The sequence below is a fragment of the Melanostigma gelatinosum genome, assembly GCF_949748355.1.
Source record: "Melanostigma gelatinosum genome assembly, chromosome: 9".
NCBI classification, from domain to species: Eukaryota; Metazoa; Chordata; class Actinopteri; order Perciformes; family Zoarcidae; genus Melanostigma; species Melanostigma gelatinosum.
In genome coordinates, this window is record NC_136642.1 from 3,867,668 (window position 1) to 3,895,653 (window position 27,986).

The window sequence follows — 27,986 nt, forward strand, 5'->3', positions numbered from 1 at the left end:
CAGAGGGAGAGAGAGAAAGAAGGGAGGGGGGGAGAGGGAGCAGAAGAAAGAGAGTCCGAGGATGATTTATGTCCTGCTGCGGAGACGCGGGAATAAATCCAGCGACCTGTAGCGCAGAGGGGGAAGCAGGCCGTAAAGCACGGGTTCCCTTTTTTATTTTTTTTGTTAAAACCCCCAAATGAGCTCAAATCTCCTCCCACGTCAAAGCCAATCGCTTTGTTTTATGTCATCAAGGCCTATTTTATGACGGTGTTTTATGACGGTATGAAGGCGTGGCCGTCTGCCTCCCGCTGACATATGAGGTTCAGTCTTTGGCTGAACTCTCGGAGCTGATAATTAGGGTCTCTTTGGGGCAGAACGTGCTGATAGCTCCGTGGGGGGCTTCTTTTTTTAAATGCTAATTTGAGCCGTAGAAGTTATTGGGGTTGTTGCTCCTCGCTTCACCTCCGGCTCTCTTCGGTGCATGGGACCCGCAGGTGGCCGAGAGCTGCGCGTATATTTCACACCCACTCTGCTACGATCAATTTCACCTCATTGCATGCGTCCAGTTAAGAGTGCAACTTTTACAAGGGAGCGAGGGATCAGTGTCAAACTGATCGCAGCCTCTTTCCATTTCTATTAAACAGACCCGATGTCGACCAGTGAAATGGTCGCCATGCTGATGTGTGACCTCTTGAATCAGCCGGGGGGGGGGGGGGGGGGCACAGAGGCAACACTTATCATACGCCACACCAAGGAAGCTATTTAAAAACAATAGTTACAGAGCCCTTGAGAGAAGGAAGTAAAGAAAGATCATTGAGAGATTATATAATAATAATATATAATAATTAGAAAACATACAAATACAAGCATTAAAGCTATATGACCATCTTGTGTGTTTGCTTTTAATGCCAGGAGGTGGTGGTGACCAAAAATAGAGGAAAAAGGAGAAAGAATGTTGGACAAACGGTAACATTTATATCTAATATTGTACACAGTCTCTTACAAAACAGATACATAACATTCTGATGTTGCTCTGATTGCATCTGATTGGTGTGAATCGGCAACGTTTTGCGAATGCAGCTTCATAAGTTGATTATGTCAGATTTGATCTTCTCTGCAATGCGTTTATGCTGTTTTGATAAGAATATAATACATTTGCAAATGTGTTTTTGTTGTAAAGAATAACATCTGTATCAACTGTATCCAGATTTCAAATTTCAACTTCATATGAATCAGTTGCATTTTTAAGAAAGAGAAATGAAAAATCACATGAAAAAGTGAAAAGCAAAGCAGGGAATGAATGTCCGTCGGTTTGCCAAACATTTGTTTCTGCTGAAACATGCTTCCTCCAGCGTAGATTCCAACACTACGGGGAAAAATAAATAAACGTTTGAAAAACATTCCGCAAACTTTGATTAAAGTGACTCCTGTCGATTCGTCACAACACGATGTTTCAGATCTTTTTTTTTTATTACAAACCTCAAAACATCCGTTGATTCTGTAGCCGAGGAAAGTTGTCAGTCTGCAGTGTTCTGGAGATAAATGTTGACCTACTTGTCATAAACCGAGCAGATTTACTCTCATTATGATTTCCATGTCCAGGGCCCGATGGAAACACATTTTCACTCGCTCTTCCTCCCTCCGTCTTTCTCACACGTCCCACAGAAACCCTCCCTCTCGCCTCCCCTCCGTCTCTCCGACGTTGACTAATTGTGCTTTGTTGTGATTAAAGTCACCAGATGCTCCGAGAGAAACCGGCCAAAAAAAACCCCGTAAACTCTCGGCTCTTTTTCTATCGCCGCTCTTTCTTGTGGAGAGCAGCAGGAATGTCGGCCATCTTCCCATCCACACGGGACGCCGCGGCGCGCTCCTTTTTTTTTTCTTCTTAAAGAGCGTGTTTACAGAGAAACGTCCCGCTGATGTGGGATAGATTTATTACTTATTTACTCTTCGGCTTGGCCGGGGCCTTTTGTTGGTCCGATTTCTGATCACTTTCGATGCCTCGCGCCAGACCGCGAAGTGATGGCGGCATGTAAACACACCCGCCACGAGCTGGAATCCAGGAATGTGTGTGTTTGTGTTTGTCAGTGTGTGTGTGTGAGAACGAGGCAGGGAATCTCTGTATTTATACCCACGCCTGAGTGTGTGTGTGTGTCTTTGCCTGGGTGTGTGTACAGTATGTGAATGTGTGTGTTAGGCATATATGTTTTCATTTAAATATCAGGTATTGTCGTACATGTGTGCAGTGGTGATAGCAGGAAGTACCTTTACTCAGTGCACTTCTACTTAACTTAACTTTAAGCTTTTACTCCACTACCTTTCAGAGGGAAATGCACTTTTTATTCCACATTTATCCGACCGCTTTAGTTACTTTACAGATCAGCCTCATTATTTAACAGTCAGAGCAGCTGATGTTTGTGTACGTTTGTATGTGGTGAGGACCAGCGTTCATGTTCCATGTGAAACCAAAAGTTGAGTGATTTCTACTGACCACGTTATGCCAAAGAGTTCAACGTCCCCTCATTCAACTGTCTTTCGTTCCTTTTCCTACAAAAGCCTGCAACGCGTGTCAATTTCCACTTCAAACTCATTTTCTAAATAATCTTCACAGGAATCTTCGTTAGGTTTAGAAATATATTGTTAAATACTTAAGTTAGTTTAAGGCAACTCGACCACTTAGTTAGGTTTAGGAAAAGATCGTAAAGTACACAAGTACGGTGACAAAAACAACAACATTGATTTCTCGTTTTGGAACAAATTGTGTCTCCTGGCTGAAGGATCGCTCCCCTCACCACCCGGCCTTTTTGTGATTTAGCAGTCTTAACGCTTCCTCGTTCAAGATCGAACGGATAACATACGGAAAAAATGTTTCTACAAATTGCGGGGCATTATTTTCCGCAGGTACTGCTGCAGATGCTGGATGAGACCGGCCTGCAGAGCCCCGTCACGTTACGTCCGTAGTTTACGTTACTCTGTCAGACAAACAAACATGTTTTTACTAACCTTAACCAAGTATATTTTGTTGCCTAAAAGTTAATGTTAACGTTAACAGCGACAGTTTCACAACGTTAAACAAACGCTTTTGCCCAACAAGAACTTTAACTTTAATACTTTAAGTATATTTTGCTGTTCTACTTAACGTGAAATCTTTAAATAAGACTTTGACGTGTAACAGAGTTTTTAAACTGAGCGGCTTTTAAAAGATACGAGTACTTCTTCCACTACTGCATGTGTCCTTGTGTGTCTCCTTACTCCTCTTAATGGTGTGTGTCTTTTAACTCTCTGTGTGTGTGTGTGTGTGTGTGTGTGTGTGTGTAATTAGTCGCTTGTAATCAGCGCCTCACGGAGGATCAATCAGGTGGAAGATAAACACACATGTTGTGTAACACACTCCATTAAGAAGGAAAATGGAGCTGCGTGATCACAGAACATCACGTTACAGACTTCTAATGTTGTGATTAATGATCATTCTTCTTTCACACTCTTTGGAGAATACGCGTTTGAAAAGATGACTTTGTCTCATTTTCATAGTTTGTCCGAGCAAGAAACACGTGCAGTCAAACTTTGTTGTTGCTTTTGAATAAGATGTCCGATCTTCTTCTTTGAGATGTCACTGTGTTAACTTGTTACTGTATTATTAACAGGAATGATTGAGCCACAACTTCAAAAACAATGTAATAATAATAATAAGTTGCTGATTCATGTCACAAATGCAAAATGCAACATTTCTCAAAACATTTTGCAGTACAAAGTAATCTCAACTGAAGGTCCATTTATTAGATAATAACTTGTCTCATGAAAACAATGTGTTCATTCAAAATGTGAACTCTAAATACAGAAACACGTAAAGACGTAACAAATCCAAATGCATTGTGGGATTCCTGTGGGATGGGAGACTCGTTGCTGTACATTTGGTCCCAGTTCAGGAGAGGAAATCCATATCCATCAAAAATCTAAATATGATCTTTATTATGATCTTACAGGCATCTTACATGATGCTGTTTTTAGTACAAGGCTATACTTTAAGTATATTTCCTGCCCTCAGAAGACATTTTTAGCCATTGTCAATATTAATAAGCCCCAAATGTCTGCTGTAAAAAAAGGTTGCACACACCAGGCTCCCCGGGGATTCGTAAAGACAAGAAAAAAGTTCCACGGCTGTCTGTGAACAATGCAGCTCATGCTGGAGGATGGAATGAAAAGCAGCCAAATAAAATCCCCCTTTTTCAAATGTTAAGTCTCTCATGAAACCACAGAACATGTGACGGCACAAACCCATCTTCAAAAGCGACAAAAAGAGTTTAAAAAGAAGTTTGAATGTGTGAATCTGTTCTTACATCATCCGAACATCTGGTGAACAATAAACCTCACGATCATCGGAGACAATTATGCCAAGATATCCCCAATTTATTCAAGAGTGATTTATTTGGTTGTAAAATATTACACGTATCACTTTATTTCCTTTACAAAGACACTTTATAAACAGTGTGTCCTAAAGAGAACAGTTAGAGAAGTGCACTTAGAGTTAAGGTGTGTCTCCCACTACAAACACCAAACTAAGAGCGCAATCTCACTTAAATGTCCCTCCAGGCTCCCTTACAGCCAACATGGCTGCAAAATGAACAAAAACAGGGATTTATACATCGTATCATCTTGTGAATTATATTAGTGGATAATAACATATATCGTGCGGATATAAAAAAGAAGAAGTCTGGTATCTGGGGCTGTCGCAGGACTATAGTAAGTCAATCATCGGATGGGCTACCTGCCTGTTCATCAGTTTGATCCCACTGTGACCATGCATTCATTGCTCGACACCGGAGTCTCGTACAAGCTGCTAGTTTAACGGCTGTGAAGACGAACTGTGCCATGCTTGTTGTTTACGTTCATAATGATGATTTTGGGGGAGTGGCTGTGGAGGGAGGCCGGAAGTGGCGGGCTGTCAGTGTTGCAAACTTGGCGACTTTCTCACTTGATTTAGCGTCTTTCGGAGCGAATGCTGCTGCTTTCATTGGAAAAGAGTTGGCAACGCTGGGCTTTTTCCTCAAGATAACTACCCGAGCTTGAATCTGCAAATGCTGTGGTTTCAAAATGAAATTTTCTATGGATGTCGTTTTTTTTTTAGGACAAAATGTGGTCTGACTGTGTGAGGCTTGTTTTCAACGTAGCTATTTGACGGAAATCCCTTGAAACTGAAGTAGCTGTTGATCAACTGCAGCCCCCTGAGTGGAGTAGGGAGTCAGCACTCTATGACAGTCAATAAAATATGTTTTCAAAAATTGTGAATCACCGTTACCACGGGAGGTCCTGTGACATACAGTCATAAATGTGCAAAAAATATTTATCTGATATGTCCAGCAGTATACGAGATTAGCTGCAGACAGACACACACGCACACGCACACGCATGATCTCCCCATCTCCTATTTCCATGTTGTCAACATTTGAGCTCTTAAATTAACATCATCTCAATGCGCCCGTTTAATGGCACCCGACTGGAGCATTAGCGCCACCATCGCTGAACAAACTTCTTATATTCACATAATAGTAGTGGATGGAAACCAGCGTTCATTTGCATTTCATTTTTACCATTTTTTTAGTGTCATTTTCTCATAGACCTCCGTGAAATCGGACTTTTTACAACCAGAGGAGTCGCCCCCTGATGGTCAGTAGAGAGAATGCAGGTTTCTGCATCGGCTTCACTCGGCAGAACCGGATGTTGCCGCCTGATCAAAACCAGCAAGATGTGGAAAAATGGAAATGCTGAACAATCAGAGCAGACGGGGCTTTTTTGGGAGGGGGGGCTAAAAGACACAGGCGTGAAACCGGAGTGTTTCAGACAGTTAGTAGAATACAGGTATATGAAGACAGCCAGTTTGAGAATGATGTGTTTTTTGAACAATAAAGCATGTCAACATGTTCCATTAGAAACCCAAAGAGTGAACCTGGAACCTGAAAAGAAGCATGATATTTAAAATGTGCGCTACATTTGGATGGAATGGGAAAGCTAATGGGATGTTGTTGCAGTTCCAATTGGTCACCAGCAGAGGTCTGCTACGGTCACAGGTTATTTGAGTGGAGGATAATCTGGCAGCGGGTTAGAGTTGCGGTAAATTGCTCAGAATAGCAGAGGCGGTGCTGCACGATGGAGAACCTCTGTAATAGATACGCTTGGTATTACTGTCCTGTGACTGTAGGCCTTCTGTCCACATCAGAAGTTGCAGTTCCTTTGGGGTCACGGTTGGTCTGTAACGTTCCAACAGGAAGTCCCACCTCCTCCTCCTCCTTTTGTTTTAATGGAGCCCCTGGGAGGTTCTGGAAAGCCCCGGAACTGAACGCCGTCCATCCCGTCCAAACCGCCGCCTCCTCTTCAGTCCCAGCGAGCTCGGACCAAACCCCGCTCTGCCTCCTGCACACTGACCCGTTGCCGCGGCAACTGCAAACAGGGGCGGGACGGGGTCCCGCTATGATTTCAACAGATGTCCCGGCACACAGGCAACAGAGACGCTCGGCTCTGGGGCAGCTCATAGCGTGACTCTCCGTGGATCTGATCCACAGGCAACACATTTTAAATATTATCAGGGTGAGAGCTCCACATTTGGGTCAGCGTGTATCAACAGCTGGCCTAAACTCAGGGTATTGACCCTGTATAACCATCTAACCCTGTCGTCATCACAAAAGGGGGGCGTTTGCACCCGTACGGCATGCCGCTGTATCCTCCTATTGTCCCGGCCATGCGTCATGCCGTCCAGTCCCCTGATTGGGCGACGACATGGGATTGTTCTGCTCCACAGTCGGGGGAAATGCTTGGGAACTCCACTTCCCAGCGTGAGAGGAGACGGGCGAGCGGGACGGTTCCCCGGAGGCGCAGCCGGTGACCCCGCTGAGTGCAAAATATGCAGAGGTCACCGGATTCCTATTGGGCAAGAGCTAAATGTGACTGACACCGAGCAGCAATAACCCTCGACTCGAGAGCTGCTGCGGAGACGCGCTGTTTATTTGCAGGCAGATAAATGTCAAGCAAACAGTTCTGGATTTCAAACATGCCTTCAGTCGGAAACAATCTGGGATGTAAACTGACGGGGGAGAGGAATGCCAGCTCAATCAGAGCAGCATGTAAAAAACAAGTCAAAACAAACAGCAGAATAACTTTGCTGTTGGCTCGTCACAGCCATGTGCAGCTGGAGTTGGGACTTCACATCACATAGCATTACATTAAAGTTACGACTTCATCGCCGTAGCTCCGCTTTTGGATTTACATTCATCTGAATTTACTCAAGTATTGTACTTACGCACAACTTTGAAAATCTAAAAGTTGTGCTTTTTATACTTGGATTTCAGAGGGAAATGTTGTACTTTTTCTTTATTTATCTCACAGCTGGAATTAGTTACTTTATAAACATACTATGAACAAAACAAATGATGAATTGATACAATATGATACTCTGCTGTAGATAAAACTGTCCAACAGTACATCACGTATGTGCTCCACCTCCTCCAGCAGTCACATTACAATACTGCTCACGTGTTAAAGCATCAAACATAGTATTCCAATAATATGTTATATGTAATTATATAACTCTGAAAACGGCCATTCTGCCCAACAAGTACTTTAAGTCAACAGTACATTTTGCTGTTAATACTCATCTGGTGCAATAAATGTAAATGGTATTTTCCTCATTAAATGCAAATTTTAACAATAATAATAATAGTAATACATGCTCTCAGATAAGGATTTAATCCAACCATGGCCTGGATATCCTGCCAAAAAATGACTCAAACTGAAGATTATGCATGCCAGTTTAAGATAAAGGGGAAATCATTTCTATAAAAGTTGTATACATTGTATGTCAGTGGTGTAAATGATTTAACAGATCGACATCTTCCCTTGCATCTTGAATGAGATAAGCTCACAAAATGATCTCTTAACTCATGAGCGCCTTGTGTCATGATGTTCATTGAGACTTCCAACTGAAGCCATTTATTTATTTATTCACAAACGATGGAAATATATATTTTAGTTTGCATCCACACGTCTGAACATCAAACAAGCATGAGCAAGTAGTGTAGCTTTCAGGCTTGTATCCACTCACATGCACTCACCCACGATCACACATCCCTTTCATCACCTACCAGTAGAGGTCCCTGTTCTCCTGCTGCACCCTGCTCTCCTCCCGAGGTGTCAGCAGCACCCTTAGGTGTCAGGTCGAAGCGTGGAGCGCTTCAGCAGCAGAGATGAAGGGTCACCGTTTCTGCTGCAACTTCAGAAAACACCTCAGTGACAGCGAAACCAGAGTAGGCAGAGGAGCAACAGGTCATATTACAGCTGAATCTAATCACAGAAGCTCTGTTGAGAGTGACATTGTAGAGATGTATTATAATGTGTTATGTATGGATTTATTGTCATTGATAGGTTGTGGTAGTATTCAGTATTTTCCGAGTTGACAGAATGCCAATTGAGCTTTTAATTCGGAACCAGATAAGACTCTGATCAGCTCCGAGAGGCACTCTTTCAACATTTTTACACCGAAGTCATTAATAAAATGTGCCGATAATTGCTATGTTAACAGATTAACAGTCAATTTTCCCTACAGGTTTGAGTGCAGTGAAAAAGCCTTTTAGACCGTCAATATGATAGGATAGGTGTCACTTTACAAAGTGCCTCATAGTCCATCACAGAGAACAACCTCCCGACGACTGGACTCCTCCACAAAATGACCCAGAACACAACAACATAAAACACGAGGAAATAAATCAAAAGACGACGCAGGAAAACCCAATTAAATGTTAGCCAATCAATACTGCTGAAATGTTGACTGTCCAAAAGCTACCTCCAGCTTGATTAATAGATTGATTGTGCAATATCAGTATTTTAATTGTGCAATAATGCAATAAACAAACAATTAGTCCGTCTGTTATTACATTCGGTTTTTTACTCTTCACTTATTTATTGTGTCTTGTTTTTTTATTTGAGCAATACCTCTTTTTTTTTGCACTGCAATTGTTCCAGCTGTAAGTCTAATAAAGGATTATCTTATCTTATTTTGTTATACTAACAAATATTATGTATTAATTACATGTAGCATCTCCTCATTTAACAATGCATAATATCTGTTTTGGAGAGAAATGTATTGTTATCTGTGTTGTTATTATCTGATATTCTGTGAGGAAACTTTTGCTTTGTTTCTCAGATTGCTCTATTAATATAACTGTTATAAATAAAGCATTATGGGTATTTGCTGTTATAATAATTAGTTTGTACAGAGAGGAAATTAAGAAAAGAAACTGAAACCCATGTAGACCTATGAGGGAGCAATAAAGGTCAAATCACATATGAAATATTTTAGTATAAAAAACAGTTATTATATATAATTAAAATTAAAGTCACAAACGGCCTGGCTGATCTTTGATCACATTAAATGAAATGCTCTGCACACCCTCACGGGTGTTTTCAGTTACTGTGTCTGATTAGACATCTGGTCAGGATGAAACCACGTGGGGGCCGAGTGCTAATAAGAACGATAAAGTTTAGACTTGTGCCGCCCACACAGGTGCAGCAGAACCAACAGGAGAGCGAGGGAGGTGTCACGCCAACGCAGTCTTCAAAAGAGGTTTCAATCAGGTAAAAGAAAGTGGCACTGAGGGTGTGAAGGGCTGTAAAGGAATCAAACTCGAGCTGATGTTTATATATTACTACATTTGCTAAAGTTTACATAGTGAGGAGTAATGTTTTTAATGGCTGGATTATGTTCAGAGGCAGCTTTTCTAAATGAAGCGCTACAGTTATTATTTCAATAACTCAGACACCAGTGTTCACATCCTGAGTCCCACGTGTGGTTATGTTTAGGCAACAAAGGCCCTGTTTACACTTGGTGTTAAAATGTGTGTTGAGTGATTCGATCACAAGTGGACAGCTGAAAGTAGAAAGTGTCTCAACATGTCTTGAGTGAACACTTGAGAACAGATCTCACTTCCCCGCTATGCAATAGAACACGTGCCATTTCTGTTTGAAAAGACCGAATACCTAGTCTGCCGGAAATGAAAGAAGAGGGTAACGTTGGAACACATGGTTAACGTTGGAAGACATGGCTAATGTCGTGAATTGGTGGCAGTTAATGATGGAACACCTGGCTAACGTTGTGAAACGTGGTGGTTAACGTTGGAACACCTGGTTAACGTTGTGAAACGTGCTGGTTAACGTTGGAACACCTGGTTAACGTTGTGAAACGTGCTGGTTAACGTTGGAACACCTGGTTAACGTTGTGAAACGTGCTGGTTAACGTTGGAACACCTGGTTAACGTTATGAAATGATGGCGGTTAACGATGGAACACCTGGTTAACGTTATGAAATGATGGTGGTTAATGTTGGAACACCTGGTTAACGTTGTGAAACGTGCTGGTTAACGTTGGAACACCTGGTTAACGTTATGAAATGATGGTGGTTAATGTTGGAACACCTGGTTAACGTTGTGAAACGTGCTGGTTAACGTTGGAACACCTGGTTAACGTTATGAAATGATGGCGGTTAACGATGGAACACCTGGTTAACGTTATGAAATGATGGTGGTTAACGTTGGAACACCTGGCTAACATTGAAAAATGGTGGCGGTTAACGATGGAACACCTGGTTAACGTTGGAACACCTGGTTAACGTTGGAACACCTGGTTAATGTTATGAAATGATGGCGGTTAACGTTGGAACACCTGGTTAACGTTGGAACACCTGGTTAACGTTATGAAATGATGGTGGTTAACGTTGGAACACCTGGCTAACATTGAAAAATGGTGGCGGTTAACGATGGAACACCTGGTTAACGTTGGAACACCTGGTTAACGTTGGAACACCTGGTTAACGTTATGAAATGATGGCGGTTAACGATGGAACACCTGGTTAACGTTATGAAATGATGGCGGTTAACGATGGAACACCTGGTTAACGTTATGAAATGATGGCGGTTAACGATGGAACACCTGGTTAACGTTATGAAATGATGGCGGTTAACGATGGAACACCTGGTTAACGCTGAAAAACTATGGCGGTTAACGGAACACCTAGTTAACGTTGAAAAACGATGGAGGTTAACGGAACACCTAGTTAACGTTGAAAAACGATGGCGGTTAATATTGGAACACCTGGTTAACGTGCAACGATGGCAGTTAACGCTGGAACACCTGGTTAGCGTGGTGAAGCGTTGGTGGTTATTGTTGGAACATGTGGTTAACGTTGAGAAACGGTGGATGTTGGAACACGTAGTTTACGTTGTGATAGTGGATGTTGGAATACGTAGTTTACGTTGTGATAGTGGATGTTGGAACACGTAGTTTACATTGTGATAGTGGATGTTGGAATACGTAGTTTACGTTGTGATAGATGGTGGTTAACGTTGGAACAAATGGCTAATGTTGTGAAGCGTTGGTGGTTATTGTTAGAACATGTGGTTAACGTTGAGAAACGGTGGATGTTGGAACACGTAGTTTACGTTGTGATAGATGGTGGTTAACGTTGGAACAAATGGCTAACGTTGTGAAGCGTTGGTGGTTATTGTTAGAACATGTGGTTAACGTTGAGAAACGGTGGATGTTGGAACACGTAGTTTACGTTGTGATAGATGGTGGTTAACGTTGGAACAAATGGCTAACGTTGTGAAGCGTTGGTGGTTATTGTTAGAACATGTGGTTAACGTTGAGAAATGGTGGATGTTGGAACACGTAGTTTACGTTGTGATAGATGGTGGTTAACGTTGGAACAAATGGCTAACGTTGTGAAGCGTTGGCGGTTATTGTTATAACATGTGGTTAACGTTGGGAAATGGTGGAGTTTAGGTCTAAGCAACTAAACCCCTTAGCTAGGGTTAGAAAAAACATGGTTTGGCTTAAAATGTAACATAAGCTGCAGACGTAACTTCGAGTGACTCTGTGGCATAACGTTGTCATTAAAAATGCACCAACTCCCTCACACACTTAGCGGACTTTGTCGCTGTTGCTCTCACTGTCTAATAATGACGTGAATGGGTGTACGTTGAAGTTAGCTGACAGCCAGGTGCCTCTCCTACAGACAATAAAGGGTGCCTTATGCGTCGGCGTCAAGACGCCACTGCCCAAGCCTCAGTATTTGACAGCTTTGCAGTGAGAACACTTGGTGCGTATAAACATAATTTCTAAGAGGCGAGGCTGCAAATTCAAACACTATCAGTGACCCACTGTGATATTATTGAATGGCGATGCTTGGCAGAAATCAAACTGATGGCGCTGAGTCTGTATTAAGTGTTAATGAGATTCAGCCCAGACACATTGACTTAACATTAGTCAGAAAGCAGGCTGGTCCCTCTGTACAGTAACCCAGTGGAATAAATGCTCTGGGAATCATCCAGAAACTCCCAGGAACCTAAAAAGAGAAGGAAGCCATAAAATCATAAAAGGTTGACTTCACTCTTTTGAATGATTTGGCTTATTGGAACAGCATGTTGAGGCCGGACCATCAGAGTGATGCAATATGGTCAGAGCGCCTCCGCAGCCATTGGTCGGAGCCGGTAACGTTTGGTGTTGTGGGGCAGGAAGTTTAGCGTGCAGGGTGGGTTTGGTTGGATGGTCGGTGGGCGGGCGGGCAATTCCAATCGAAGAAATAAAAATCACTAATGGCCCCGTTCAACAAATTGAGAAGTCTGGAGTTGTTCCCCGCCTGGCACCCATTCCCTCTCGCTTGAAAGATGGCGAGGAGTGTGAATGCGGGGGGGCGAAGGAGGGCGTTTACAAAGTTAGTCTGGGAGGAAACGGGCTTAGCACTGTGGCTGGCTGGAGCCGGTGCCGCTTTTGGGTTTTTTTGGCGGTTGCCCCGGGACCAGATCTAAATTGGGGTTTTTTAAAAGTGGCGACCCCGGGCTGTTTGAGGTGTGGTCTGACTCGGTGCGAGGCCCTGCAAAGCATCAACACACGGCTCCAATGCCTTCAATCTGGAGGCGGAGGGGAACCATCACACCAGGCAGCTCCAACCGCCCCCCATTATAGATGATGATCTCATCCCCGGCCGTCCGCGGCCATTACAGACACAGAAAATGGCCACCTAAGAGCAGCGCTGTGTCGCGATTAGAGCGGGAAATCGGGCTGTGAAGAGACGGACTTTTACAAAGATATCATCAGTGTCACATGAGAGCCGGCATAGCTCTCAAATATCAACTCTTTAGATGGAGAGTCAGCTTGTTTGTGCCTCGCTGTAGATGAATATCTCTATATTTCTCTATCTATAGCAGCCAGAAATAAAAGACTTCCCATGATATTATAAACAATGGCAGCTCTTAAATACCTCAATGAAGCAGTGTTATTAGAATATATAATATTTATATTTATATATAATAGACATTTTAAAGTGTTTATTTATATAAAAAGGAAAAACTGTCTTGTCCATCTCAGTGAGTTTTAAAATAACAAATGCATTCACAGCCATCAGCTTCATGCTTCCACGCTGTCTCTCCCGGGGGAAGGCCTGTCCTCCTCGTGTGATGCAGCTGTAAACGGAGACAACATTTACTGTCTCACTCCGTCATACGTCTCTGACATCCCCGCCGCTGTCGTCCACGCGGACAACGTTCCTGAACAACTGTCGGCAGTAAATCTGCGTCTCGAAGTCTGAAAGGAAACGAGCAGCGACGACAGTTTCCTCGCCGCCTGCAGATGTTCACCTCAATCGCTGACGCTCAGATAATCCAGTATCGTCACGTTATAAAGAAGTTATAAAAAGTTGATGAGTCAAATTGTGAAATTAATCTAAAACAGTCCAAGTATTTCCTTGTTGGTGAAACTATTATTTCTATTTCTGTAAAATAGCTGCGCACAGATTTTGTCCTCAAACAAACGTATACTTGTAGGCAATGATCTTTAGATGATATTCTGTGCCAGCAATCTTTTTATAAGAGCAGACAGAAGGTGGAAATATTACATATGAAGAGACATTTTAAAAATCCATTAAATTCAAACTCCGTAGAGAGAAATGAAACCTGTCCTCTCAAAGGTTTCTGTTCATTTGTCATCATGCTGAGCGTCTAATTTAGGACATATTGTGTTTCTAATTCTAATCTTGGTGTACTTGGCATAATACATCACGAGAGAGGCTCACTGAGTGTTAAACAAAAAAGGAGGGACATGTCTAGTGATGATTACACACACACACACACACACACACACACAGGGTCTTTTTAAACTCTTATTATAGCGAGCGGCCGAGTGCTGCATCAAAGCGTTCTGCTATAAAGCATATAACACATCAGGGGCTGTTAAACTGAGGGAGGTGAGTACAGTGAGGCTGGTAATGAAATGTTATCACACGGTTTCGTACAGTTCATCCAGGACTTACATACTTTCTTGTCATTGATGCTTCTCTTTTACTATCAAATGCAAGTTTTTAATGTCAAATCTTTTCACTGGCTCGTATTTTTCAGGTCTCTTTTGAGTAAGATTTTATTTTAACTCTTTTATTTTGCATTCATATATGGTTTATAACGCACAATAGTTATATAATGTAATATATATATTATTACAACTGTTTTTCTATATTGTCAGCAACTATTTTATTCTTATTTTATATATACTATGTGTATTTAAAAACACATCTGCTCACATACATTCTAGCATGTCATAACCCATTTATTACTGTTTATATTGTGCTTATTAATGCACAATAAAGGGACTTAGAGTGAAGTGTTACTGTTTGTGGAGCTTTTAAAGACATTAATGAGGCCGCACTACTCTTCTGTGCTGTTGTCCTTTGATTAAACTCTGCAAAAGTGCACTGGGTTTCAGCTCTGCAGACAAAGTGGTGCACGCTGCTGTTTCCCAAAAGAAAACCGAACCCAAAGCTGGCAGTGAGTGACACACTTGAACTTCATGTGAGAACGGGACCAAAGTGGCAGTTGCGTGTTTGTTTTGGTGACGGTGGCAGAGAGCTGTGTTTGCTGTAATCCTTCCTGCCCGTGTGACTGACAGCAACAGGTTGAGCAGCAGGTCTACCTTCACTTTCTGTCGACTGTGGTGAAAAACGCGCCGGCCCCGACCTCGCCATCAGAAACACTCAGACGCCGGCGGCCTCTCCTCTCCACTGACCCCCTTTTTGTGAGTTACACCTACTCGCCGTTTTAACCTCTTCACCAGTTTTTACTCTCCTCTTCCTTTGACATAACGTCACATGAAAAGTTCCTGTGTGTGGAGGTCAACACAGGTAGTTTACAATATCTTCATGTTGAGACCTTTTTTCATGTCTAATTAAAACATTTTGAATCACATTTGGTTAAGTTCAGACAGTAAAGGCCTCTTATTTATTAAAGCAACCACTTGTATGATAACTGGGGTATTTATAAAATGAAATAATTGATATGGTGTTCATAATACACATATGATAATATCATGTAAATGATGTCGCGCCTCTTAAATCATTTTGCATACACAGTTATGGACTGTCTCTCCATCTATTTTTGTATTTTGAGTGTAATTTATTTGCCAAAAAAGAGAGATAATAAACAAAGTTAAACTCAATTTGACTATATTATTTAACTGTTTGGGTCATTTTCTTCTATCAATATCACGATAATATTATTATCGTCAATTATCTTTGTTATTTTGTTATAAAAATCTGATTTCAGACATAATTCACCTGTAGGGAAGACAAATAAGGATACACTAACATATATATATATATATATATATATATATATATATATATATATATATATACATACATATTAAAATTACAAATTAAATTATTCAAATGTATAAAGGAAATACATGGATTGATGGATGTTATGTGGAACCTCAAAATTACCTGGTGACAACAAGTATTTTCACAATAAAAGCCCAACATTGGCCCGATATATGAGTGAAAGCCACACTTATTCACACAGTGGGATATTTTACCTCAAATAGCCCACGAGGGGCGAAGACTATTGACTGAAAACAGCCCCACGGGCCATCAGTACTGCGAGACCAGCGACAGGATTGGAAACACGTGTGCATTATTAATACCTCCACAGGGCCCCGAGCAAATATATAGCCTGGGCTAACCTGCTAAAAGCCTTAATCTGTAAGATAAACAGTCGAAGAGTTTGACACTCACTCACCTAAGGTGCCTTTCCTCTGCTGCGCTGCCTTTGCTGCCTTCGGAGGCTTAGGAGGAACTGTGTGTGTGTGTGTGTGTGTGTTGGGGGGGCGACAGCAGCAAAGTTACAGCCTTCCTCCACCGTGCTATCTGTTAAAGTCATTTTCTCTCAAAGAGGAATTAATTTCCTCTCTCAGACGGCCCACAGCGCCTGTGTGTCGTCCACCCGGATCCCCGGAGTTACTGTGACGGCCCATCTGTAAAAACCTGCCGCAGCCACGGAAAACTGCAACAGCTATCGAATTATCATTAGTTTTATGTATTATTTTACTTTAAATCTGAACTGTGCGGACTTTAAATCCGACGCCTGATTCACTGAACAGTATAAGTCACATTGCTGCTGTGAATTTCTGAGATTTGAAGGATGGGGAAAGTGTGTGTGAAGTGATTCTTCATCTTTAATCTTCAACAAAATATAAAACATATTTAATTGCAATGTTCTAATGATGTCATCTGTATACATTTTACAACCAAAATATTTGAATTGCAAAGACTAAAACCAGATTTGTTTTTATCATTCCCTCAAATCAATTGCAGAGCAGGATTAATTGAGATAAATTGTATCAGAAGTTATATAACAGAGTTTGAGGGCTTGTAAATCTGCTTTAGTTTTATTTGAGCTCATTATAATAACAATAAAAGTAAGAGAGGATAAGAGAAGCCAAAGCAAAGAGGACTTTCTTCTTTCACTCCCGGGTGTTTACCGGCTTTATACTTCACTTCTGGAAAATGACACTTTTATGGCCAACATGATGAATGTGAGGGCTGACAATGCGTTTGATGTACGCTGAGGTTTGTAGGTGGTTGAAATATTTCATCTTATGCAAAGTCATAAACCGTTTCCGGGGGAATTTATTCCTGGTCACTCTCGACGCGACAAGTTCTTATTTATTTTCAAATAATTATAAACATGTTGCTGCATTGCTACAGTAATTAACGTTGCTTTTAAAGCCAACAAAAGTGGTGTTTGAAAATAAAGCTGTTATTTCAACTTGGTGACCTCACATCGACAGTCGAACCGGTGTCAGTATTGCTGTGTATTTGGATTTGACGATGTGAGGTGTTTCATTTCAGAACGAGATAAAAATCATATGTGAAAGAAAAACCCGCTCCTATAAAATGATTGACTAAAATGAACTGTGGTTGGTTCTTTGAGAGTAGTAGGTATAAAATGTTAACCTTTATTTCAGACTGGACACTTTTTGCACTGCAATGAATGTTGTTTCTGCTTATTATTTTGGAACAAAACTTAAAGTAGTGGGGAGTAAAACATACAGGGACAAAATGACGTGCAGAGGAAACCGTTTGAAGCCTTCTTCCACAACACTAACAGTATTTTAAAGGGTCAACGCTGACAAAGACAGGGCGACACGCTGAGTTAACCCCTGACTCCTTGCCTCCCTATCTCTCCCCCCCCCCCTCCTCCCCCAGCCCCACCCACGAACCATTAAGGCTGGTTTCTTTCAGGAAAAAAAAGAAAGAAAAAGATGGCCACCGGAGGTCAGATCCAAGTCCAAAATAAATTGCCCTCTTTCCTGAGGCTCAGCCATTTTAACAGTACAGATTTATTGTGCTGTGCTTTTTGGAGGGCGATCATATGTATGTGGTCAGTAGCGCGTATGCAGCCTGTGACCCAGCCTCCCTCTCACGTTACACCCTATTTATAACATCCCCTCCACCCGGCTCCCCTCGTTCTGCAGTTCCTAGTGGGAAGCACCTCCTGCTCCCAGCCGCGAGCTCCAGTCCCCTCCGTGTTCCTCCTGACATCCGAGAGGCTCTGCTGCAGCTTATCCTGGGCTAACTGTTTATCCTGTACAGCCTGGCAACTGGCCGCACGCTCCGGATTACCACAGGACACCATCTTCTAAACACACTTTGCTTTTCTGCTCTGACTCATCGAGAGTAGACTGACTTCTTTTAAACTGGAGGAAAAAAAAGTTTTGGGATAGTCAGAGGATCTTGGATATGTGCTTGTGATTTTTTTTTCTTCTTGGCGTTGATTTAGTAACTTTACCTTCTTTTACTTGCCCTTCTCACCTTTCCTGGAGGGCCGCGCGTGTGTTTGCCCGCGATGGATCACACGCTGTTCGGGTGCCTGCGGAGCCCCCACGCCCCGGCGCAGGCCCTGCATCCCGCCTTCACCCAGTCTCCCCTGACTCTGCACGGACGCTCGGACCACGTCTCCTACCCTGACCTGGCCTCTTCCTCCTCCTCTTCCTCCACCTCCTCGCCCTCTCCCTGCATCATCTCCAGCTACCCGGTGGACGACGGCCTGTTTCCCGGGCAGCACCACCACCACCACCATCACCACCCTCACCGCGGCCACCTGCCCTCGCAGCAACATCACCTCCCGCCTCAGCACCATGCATCGTGGCACATCCCGCAGATGCCGTCACCTGGCGGGAACACGCGCCACAACCTTTGCCACCCGCACTCCCACTCAACCCACGACAGCGGGCCCACACCCCCGGACCTGGGCCACCCCGGGGGGCCCAGTATGTGCGCCAGCACCCCGAGTCTGGGCATCGGCAGCACCCCTACGGGGGCCTCCTGTGTGCCTGCAGACTTTGGCAGACAGACTCTGTCACCTGCTGAGGCCGAGAAGAGGAACGGCAAGAGGAAAAGTGACAGTTCAGGTCAGAGGAGCTGAGATTTTTACTCTTACAATTTCATGATTAAATAAGCTGCTTGTGACGCATTACGCAAGTCAAGACTTCCAACATCTCATTATTCAGTCTTATTGTTAGATAAACATCGTTGCATAAATATCAGCATTTGAAAAGATTCCGTGCAGAGCAAAAGAATAACGCACTCAATCTTTCAACAGCACATTACTGTTGAGAGGTCTGCAGCTCCGATAGGAAAACAGAAAAACGGTGTGAGAAGCAGTTTTAAGGTGTCGGCTGACACGCAGAGGCTGCTGCAGCAGGCGGACTGAAGCGTGGTGCGAAAGGCCACATCGTTACCAGTGTGGGCACATCTGACTCCTGGCCATGCTTTGTTTTGAAAAAATCACACCTGGTTTGTTGCGACACACGTCAGAGGGCAGAAAGTGAGTTTCACAGTAAAGAATCAATGTCACGGATTGTAGAAGGCTTCACCGGCGCCTCGCAGCCACACTGAACACCCGACACACGGAGGCTTTTCAGCCTTTTCCTCTTCTCTAAATGTTGATGTTCAGATAAATCACAGGCAGGTTTTACTGAAATAAAATGAAATGATTGCAGATTTCTAGTATCTGTGTAGGATGTGATATTGGTTTTATTTCATCCTCAAATAAATGGACTTTTAAGAAGGATTCAAAATCATTTTAATACCACAAGTAAACTCTTATTATCAGGAGTCAGATTTATTAAATGGATTTATATTCATATATATATATATATATATAAGAATATAAATAGTCACCAGACGGACTGTATGTTCTGTACAGTAAAGTGAACCAGCGCCGTGAGCTTCAAAACACTTTTATTTTTTGTTTTATGACTTTCTCAAATTTGTGCCTTGACTTCTGGCTTTGATCTCTATGTAGTCGTTGGCCGGTGTGTGTAGTTTTTGAAGATAAACCACAAATTATAAAGCGACATTGAAGGCTTTACATTGTCCTTTAATTATATAAGCTGTATATTAATAATAATACAATCAAATTCTAACCAACAGGGGACAAAAAAAACCCATCTCTTTGCACATGTATGAACAAATCTCTCTTTTTAAGGATTGTACTCAAGTAGGCGACGCCTCCCCGATGACATGCAGGACATTTCCAACTTGCCGTCACCGCGATAATCAATCACGCCGTGACAAACTGCCGGGGTCGGGTCGCCGGAGTTCTTGCAGCGGGAACGTGATATTAGCGAGAGATCTTAAGTTTTCCAGGGAAAGTGTGCTCGCCGTTCTCTCTGTCCATTTGAGGAGTGCGGGCCCTCAGCGCCGACCCGCCGCCCTTTTTATAGGCCTCTTTGTGTGCACGGCAGCGTGTCACCTGCACTTGACCAGCGACTGAAACGCCTGCATGTGATTAGGATGCTGCAGGTCACCTCAGAGAGCGAGCCTTCCCCTCTGACAGGGAGGGTCATGAATAGACGTGACTGCACTGGAAATATGTATTTGTGATAATTCAGGTCATGACACCAAGCACTAGAAAGAGTTAGAATGCACACTACTCACTGATTTAGCAGGAACTAGAGAGTTAAATTAAAGATTCATGCAACACGGATCATGTAACACAGAGAGCCTTTCAGAGCCCACACGGCCTCATTTCCAGTTTTATAGTTCTGTCTGTGCTGAATGTCTAATATAACTACATTATCCAAGTGCAAAATGTTGCAAAAGTATATTTTATCCACAAACTCAGCGCACCACCTCCTATTTCCTCTCCTCCTTTGTCAGATAATTTGGAAACCGAGCCTCTGCCTCCGAATCGCACTTGCCCTGTAACAATAGCGATACGGCACATTACACGAGCCGTGCATTCCCGCCACGCGAACGCCAATCACGCTGATTATCGGGGCGAACTAGGTTTGCTGACTCAATCAGCTGTCTAAATATCACACCGCCGCCAAATTGCACGAGATAGAGCCACGGTTAGGTTTCACCATCTGGACTTGAGCAGAAACAAAAGCCTCAGATACAGAAATAATAACAAAACCCTGAGAGCTCATTTCCATGTTAGGTTCAGCCTTCGAATGTGAGGCATCTCAACTCTCTGCGTCCGATACTTGTGATTGTTTCCTCGAGGAGGGCCGCAGGGTGGGCTGATGAGATGAGCCAGCTCCCTGGTATTTTTGGGTGTCTGGTTTCTGCGGAACCTGCTCATTTTTTGTGGTCTGGTGGTTTGGTGCGACACTGACTGGTGCTGTCATGGGAGTGGTCGTCCTTTTTTTAAAAAAAAGAAGTTGCTGGGTTTTCTGCGTGGAACAATAAAAAGGTGCTTGAAGTCTTATTTTGTGAGGCGCTGGAGGCCTCTCGCTGGCAGACGCTTTTTCCTAAAAGAAGCGTTAGAAAAACATTGCGGATGTGTCGGTTCACGGTTCGACTTCATTCTTGTGTCGGTGCAATATTATTTTACCAAAGGAAAAAAAAACTTCCACGCAAAGTTCCACCATGAGAGAGAAAATAAAAATGTATTTCTTCAGACATTAGTTTTGAGAGGGGCCCTCCTGCACTGGGCTCAGTTCATTTAGGAACCCGAGATGACGTGCCCTGTCTGGTGGCGCTTATTTTTCTCATATTATTCCCCCTTTTTTGTGGGGAGATGAAAGTTACAGCGGGGACCTAATTGCTGTGGTGTAGTGGCTGTCTCATAAAAGCCCGCCGCTCGTTTTAACTCCAGGCCTGCTGGTCCCAACCAGCTGGCTGTGTTATTCTTTTATTTCTCTTTACACAATGTCTGTGTTTACCAGAGAGGGAGAGAGAGAGAGGGAGAGAGAGGGAGAGAGAGAGAGAGAGAGAGAGGGAGAGGGAGAGAGACAGAGAGGGGGAGAGAGAGAGAGAGAGAGAGAGAGGGCGAGAGAGGGAGAGAGAGAGAGGGGGAGAGAGAGAGGGAGAGAGAGAGAGAGGGCGAGAGAGAGAGAGAGAGGGCGAGAGAGAGAGAGGGCGAGAGAGAGAGAGAGAGGGAGAGAGAGAGAGAGAGAGGGAGAGAGAGGGAGAGAGAGGGAGAGGGAGAGAGAGAGAGGGGGAGAGAGAGAGAGAGGGAGAGAGAGGGAGAGAGAGAGGGGGGGAGAGAGAGAGGGAGAGGGAGAGAGAGAGAGGGCGAGAGAGAGAGAGGGCGAGAGAGAGAGAGAGAGGGAGAGAGAGAGAGAGAGAGAGAGGGAGAGAGAGGGAGAGAGAGAGAGAGAGAGAGAGAGAGAGGGAGGGAGAGAGGGAGAGAGAGAGGGAGAGGATAAATACGTCTGAAGGGCCGTGTCAATCAGCCACGACACCGTTTGTGCGCTCGGTTTGAAATTACAGGGAGGGAAAGGTAAGGTCATGGGGGGAGCCGGACACAGGCTGCGGGTCAAGCAATGATCGGTTTCAACTCTTGTAGTTTATATATCTGTTTGTCCTTGGCTCTGAAGCGATGTGCCATACAAATATAACTTTTTTAGAGCAGTTTACCCCTCATCTTCTCTTCAGCCTCTCAAGGGAGTTATTTTGTTCTGAAAAAAAATCCCACACTTAATTAGAAGGAAGATCCTCTTTCTGACATAAACAAACAAACCGACAGGAGTCCCTCCGGGTGGAGTTCTTAGGTGAAGAGGTAGCTGGTCCTCTGACGTGGCTTCGAGGCTTCGCAAGCATTTGTGAGTCTGGCTCATCAGGCTGCAGGACTATTTTGCAGTCTGACTTGCCGGATTAACAGCACCGCAGATGAATTAGCGTGCAATCCCTGCCGCCTTCGAGTGCAATGTGTAAGTGAAGCGCTTCCAACGGAGAAACCACAAAAAGGCTGTAACAATAGGAACGTTTTGAAGGCAAATTGACTGTGCGTGCTGCCTTTCGGAAAGTGGAAACAACAAAACAAAATGCGTTTGTCCGGGTTGATGAGCTGAAGTTGACATGACACATGCTGGGCATTTGTTTTCACAAGTGTAGCCCACATTTTCCTCAATGAAATGCAGAATATGTTGCAAGTAGCCTTGCATTCGCTGCTCACACATAGATATATGATACTTTTATTAAAGGGTCCCCCAGCATCCCATATATCAGGTCATATTTAATGTTATCTCCTGTAAGCTCAACGCTTTAGTATTTGTTTTTTGATTGCTGAAAACGTATTGTTTTACTGGCATTCTGAAATGTGCAAAAGAAATGTCAATCAAAACATGCAAGGCTGAAAAAGGGAAAGAAAAACAAAAAATGTTTGGGAAAATAATGGTACTTTGGCAGATTTTGCCATCAAACGAGGAGCAGTCTGTCAGTTCTTACGTAAAAAAGAAACATATAAATTTCACGTATCATGCAAAGCTGCTTTGTTCCATGTTTTTAACAATAAATCTGCAGATTCCCCTGCTGGCTTGCACCTGCCACATGGCCTTGGCTTTATTTTGTATTGTTGTTGCATATAAATCTGAGTGGAAACAGAAACCCGTGTGGTGTTTGGTTTCAGAGTCCCAGGACGGGAATTACAAGTCCGACGTGAGCAGCAAACCCAGGAAGGAGAGGACGGCGTTCACCAAGGAGCAGATCCGAGAGCTGGAGGCCGAGTTTGCCCACCACAACTACCTAACCCGACTAAGGCGCTACGAGATCGCCGTCAACCTCGACCTCACTGAAAGACAAGTATGTTCCCACCCACCGCAGCTCGTTTCCCCCCTGGGTTCAGACATTATCCAACCCTCCCCCCATTAGCACATTAATGCCATGTTGTGAAAACAGAGGCGGCCTCGGGACGACGAGAAGCCTTTTCTCAGCTCGCTACTGTGTTTTTGTAACTTGGGTTCGAGGGGGCTATTGTGCTCCAGATGTGGCCGTGAGACGGGGACTATCATATTCCAGATGTTCCTGTCCATTCTTTCAAGCGGGCCAGAGTCGAGGCAGGGAGACGGGTTGAAGGAAGTGCTGTCTAGCAAGTCACTTCCTCTCTCCCACCACCCCTGTATGCACAAATTGGTCTCCGAGCGTGGGCCGGCTGCTGTAAAATGCTGGACTGTGAAATAAATAACAGGAGACAAATGGGACGGGGTGGGGGGGGACGCGGCGTACAGCCGCTTCGTTCTCTGAGACCCGTTTGGGAGCTGTAGGTCACACTTAGTTGACACCTCACCAGTGATATTTTGCAGTGTGATGCCGTACAGATTGAGTGTAGAAAAAACAGCCTGGAGACAGAAACCTGAGAGTTTCAGCTGATGTCTCGGATGCAAATCCCAACTTCAGACGCCAAAGATAGAGCTTCTACTTTCCGCTGGTGCGTAGAAAGTCCACTCGGATCCACGTCAGAGTGTGGATACCCGACCCGCGGTTCAGACAGTTATTTGCAAATGATCTTCGGGTTCCGTCTACTGGTCGCGATGCTTGAAGTCCTTTTTGGTGAAAGTTTTGTGTAAAGTAAATAAAATGATGGACCTACAGTCTGTGTGAATGTGTGATTTCAGCCGTTCATCACACGTTCACTGCGCTTGGCGCTCTGCTGCTTCGTCTCCTCAGACGGAGTGCGAAGAGGCCAGTTTGTGCGCTCTGACGCTCAAAGTGGCGATTTACGAACTCACTTCGTCAACACGAACTCTGCGCATCATCTTAAATTCACTGCGTCTGAGGAAACAGAATTATGTGTTGTAAAGATTCATGTATGTCATACGAAAGGTACAAAGATTGCATGAGCACAAGTACATGCAAAATACTAAATGAGTCGATGACTGTGGACATTTTTTATTCAAAAACAAATGGCTCCATTCCATTTAGTACCAGGGCCCTGCTTTTTTATTGTGCAAGATAATTCTTACTGGGGCACCTAAATGGAACAGAGCCATCATGCATGTTATTAGTTGCACCTGCTTTTCTTGTCATCACATATTGTATTGATTAGAAATCTACAGGCCTCGAATGTCTCAAAAGAAATGCCGTTCGTACCGCAGATACTGAAACCATTTTGCTGTCGTGATGTTGTCGGGATTAGCGGTTCAATTCCCACTTGAGACACCCGTGTTAAAAATGTATCGCGGCACTCGGAGTACTGTGGAAGGGGCATCTAATGATTTCTTCCCGGTCAATATAAATGTCGCAAGTGTGTTTTAGGGGCCTCTCAAAGTAATGTGAGTCGTAAACCTGAACAGTCTCATTAAAGTTCTTACGCAATCTGAGAGCAACTGGAAATTGTGACATGAAAAGTGATACACGTATTAGAAATGGTGAAAGTAAACCTCTGCCTTTGCTCCATATTACGAAGAAACTGAATTTGAGGAGTACTTCTAGATACCGCCATGTCAGGCAAAACCCCATCTAACCACCAAGCACAGAGTTTGCCTTCGTAATTCCACTTCAGCCTTGGACTGTTGAAAATAATCTTTCTGTGCCGCGAAGCATAAAATGTGCATCGAGTGTCTTCAGCTCATGCAGCGTTAATCGCGTGTGACCATTTTGTCACGGAAAAATATATACGGCAGGAGATAGAGAGCTGAATATTGGCAACACAAACATTTGGCGACGGCATTTGCAGCATTAGCAGTTTTGGAGAAATTTGATGGATGTTTTGTTGATGGCAGAGGTGGAGCTACAGGGGCCAAACGTTTCATACAGTCGGAGGTTACAACGGCTCGAGACAGGAAAGAAACTGGGAATGAAGTGATCAGCAATCATGCATTTTTAGATCTGGCAACATTTTGCCTAAACTTTTTAATTTGAACCTAAAAAATGTATCTAACTATTGTTTTTATGGCATTTAAATGACTACATTTTAGTGTGAAGAAGGTTGTATTGACACGTTGACATCAAGTCATTGAAATGCTGTCTTTGAGTGCGATGTGTTGGGATTTCACTGTCAGCGTCACTGTCGATCAGTATTCGTCAATCAGTGCAGGTAGAGTGCTGGTGTGTGAGTCTGAATAGTGTGTGTGTGCACGTAAGCCTGGAGGATCACATGTTTGGTTTTGACATTCGAGCCTGCCCCCCCCCCGCTCTCAGAAAAGGCTTGTAAAGTATCCGAGGTGATACTCAGCGCGGCGTACGCCCCGGACGTTAAAGACAAAACGTTTGTGCTGTCAACCAACTAACTTCCTGACCATGTGACCGCTCCGTCCCCTCAGAATGACACTCCCGTAAAAATAACCCCCCCCCCCCTTCAGGCGCAGCATGTGTCGACACTCAGGGGGCCTCTGCCGCTACTTGAAGTGTAACCCGTTTTAAGCAACAGCTTCATCATCAATCTGAGAGACGTAGATACGGTCGGGGCTGTTGAGTCAGGGGAAAAACAGGTAGACGCCGGGTGGCAGATGGAGCGGTGCAACAACACATAATTGCTGCAGTAGAAACAGCTGCCAAGTTGCAGGCAACTAAGACTTCCTAATTGCTTCTTGTTGTGTGTGTCTGTTTGTTCTCCCCCGCAGGTGAAGGTGTGGTTCCAGAACAGGAGGATGAAGTGGAAGAGGGTGAAGGGCGGCCAGCAAGGGGCGGCAGCTCGGGAGAAAGAACTGGTGAATGTGAAAAAGGGGACGTTGCTGCCGTCAGAGTTCTCCGGCATCGCGGCGCTCCACCACTCGACGGACTCCTTAGCCAACGAGGACAGTCACGACAGCGACCAGAGCTCCGAGCACGCTCACTTATGATGCACGACCCCCTCCCACCCCCCTCAGAGGACAGGCCCTGCCTCAGGACCGTCCTTAGAAGGACTGCTGTTTGCTGATTCGCCCATCGTCATGCAACGATGCTAAATAAGTGTACAAATATACAGAGGAGTGACGTGTGGTAAGATAATGCAGCCAGCATGCAGGCAAAATGTCAATTTAAAGAACTGAGCAAATAAAGGGGGATGTTGACATGTTTCAAAAGCGCCATTGGTTAAAATTGCCCTTGATAAAAAGCCAAAACTAGATAATATCAACATTGAAATGTGTTGTTTTTGGATCACCCAAAACACTGGGTATTGCATAACATTTGGGAAATCATACTTAGTCAAACTGTTGTAAACATTCCGCACTGTGTGCCTTGAGAGAAGCAGTCCTTGATCAGACTCGGTCAGTTTCTACTGTGCAGAATGTAAATTACGATGTAATTGAGTTGCTGATCAAATCAAGTGCCAGGAAATCAAATTTGCCTCGCAAATATAAATGATCTGTAAATAATTCTCTGTGTTGTCTTACCGTAACGATAATTTTATACCCACACTATTTCAGCTCTCGCAGTAATAAACACTGACAGTTCTTTGGTCAACACTTTTCTGCCTGGAGATGACATTTTGTAAATCTGAAACCTGAAATAAGCATTTTATTAAATCCTTTCAGGGACAGTTGCAGATCGAATAAACTTTAACCAATGGCAAATGGAATGCAACATGATTCGAGAACTTCTTTTTTGTCTCCCATCTGTGCAGCCGTCCGTCCATATGTGTGTGTTGCAAGAAGTGAAGCTGACATGAATTAAACATTGCAGAGAGTGTAGAAAGCCGGGGGGGTTGTATGCTAAATTCACCTTCACCTCGGGGCATGGGTCGGGACTCCTGCCAAGACTCGGAGAGAGAGAGAACCCGCAAAGGATCGGATTCTGTTACAAAATCCAGTTTGAAAATAATTTCTTGACTCGATCTCATCTTTCACCACATTGTGATGGTGCATTCTAATTTTTTTGAGGAGGCACCTCATGCGGCATGTGAGGGTTTTAATTTATTTTTTCTTCCCCCCCAAAGCAAACCACAGGGAAGAAAGTGATCCTTTCTTCTTTTTTTAGTACTCACAAAAACGGAGAAAAATCACTTCTACTACTCAGCTTCAATCATCTAACAAACTGAACTTTTCCAAACATAAGTCACTGCTTGTTCACTAAAAAACAAACAACATAAACGTGTGCAAATTTAGCTCAAAACCTGTGCAGTTAATTGCATGTGTTAAACTCATGGCCTACAGGCCAGTGTCAAATAGTCATGTAAGTACAATAACACTATCTTTACGATCTCCATGATTATCAAAGTCATGAATGTTGGCGTTTTCTCTTGCCAGAGATTTGACAGTTAACAGCACACAAGTTGAAACGTGTCAAAAGATCAGGTGAGTGTTCCTGTGGAAGCACAGAACATAATTAAGTATGAATGTACACTAACAGGTAAAACCGCTTTCTACCGCTGAACTATATCACACCTTTAGTCTGTCCTTGAATCCTACCCTCACGAAGCAAATAGCAGATATTTGGCTGCGTAACTCGGCTTCATATCGTCTCTGTATCTGATTTGGCTAATCTA

General features: G+C 43.6%; 2 protein-coding genes across 2 annotated transcripts in view; both read left to right on the forward strand.

Annotated features, from left to right (window-relative positions):
- Positions 1-15,072, forward strand: part of crppa (CDP-L-ribitol pyrophosphorylase A) — a 65,818-nt gene extending 50,746 nt beyond the window's left edge. Inside the window, exons 10-11 of the mRNA XM_079275758.1 lie at positions 9,533-9,603; positions 14,959-15,072. Coding sequence (XP_079131884.1) covers positions 9,533-9,603; positions 14,959-15,007 — 120 coding nt within the window. The 3' untranslated portion in view covers positions 15,008-15,072. The remainder of the gene's footprint in view (positions 1-9,532; positions 9,604-14,958) is intronic.
- A 2,762-nt stretch (positions 15,073-17,834) lies between these two features.
- Positions 17,835-27,080, forward strand: meox2a (mesenchyme homeobox 2a). Its single transcript, XM_079274990.1, has 3 exons — positions 17,835-18,759; positions 23,211-23,383; positions 26,143-27,080. The coding sequence occupies exons 1-3, from the start codon at positions 18,195-18,197 to the stop codon at positions 26,359-26,361; spliced, it is 957 nt and encodes a 318-aa protein (XP_079131116.1). The 5' UTR covers positions 17,835-18,194; the 3' UTR covers positions 26,362-27,080.
- Positions 27,081-27,986: the final 906 nt, after the last annotated feature.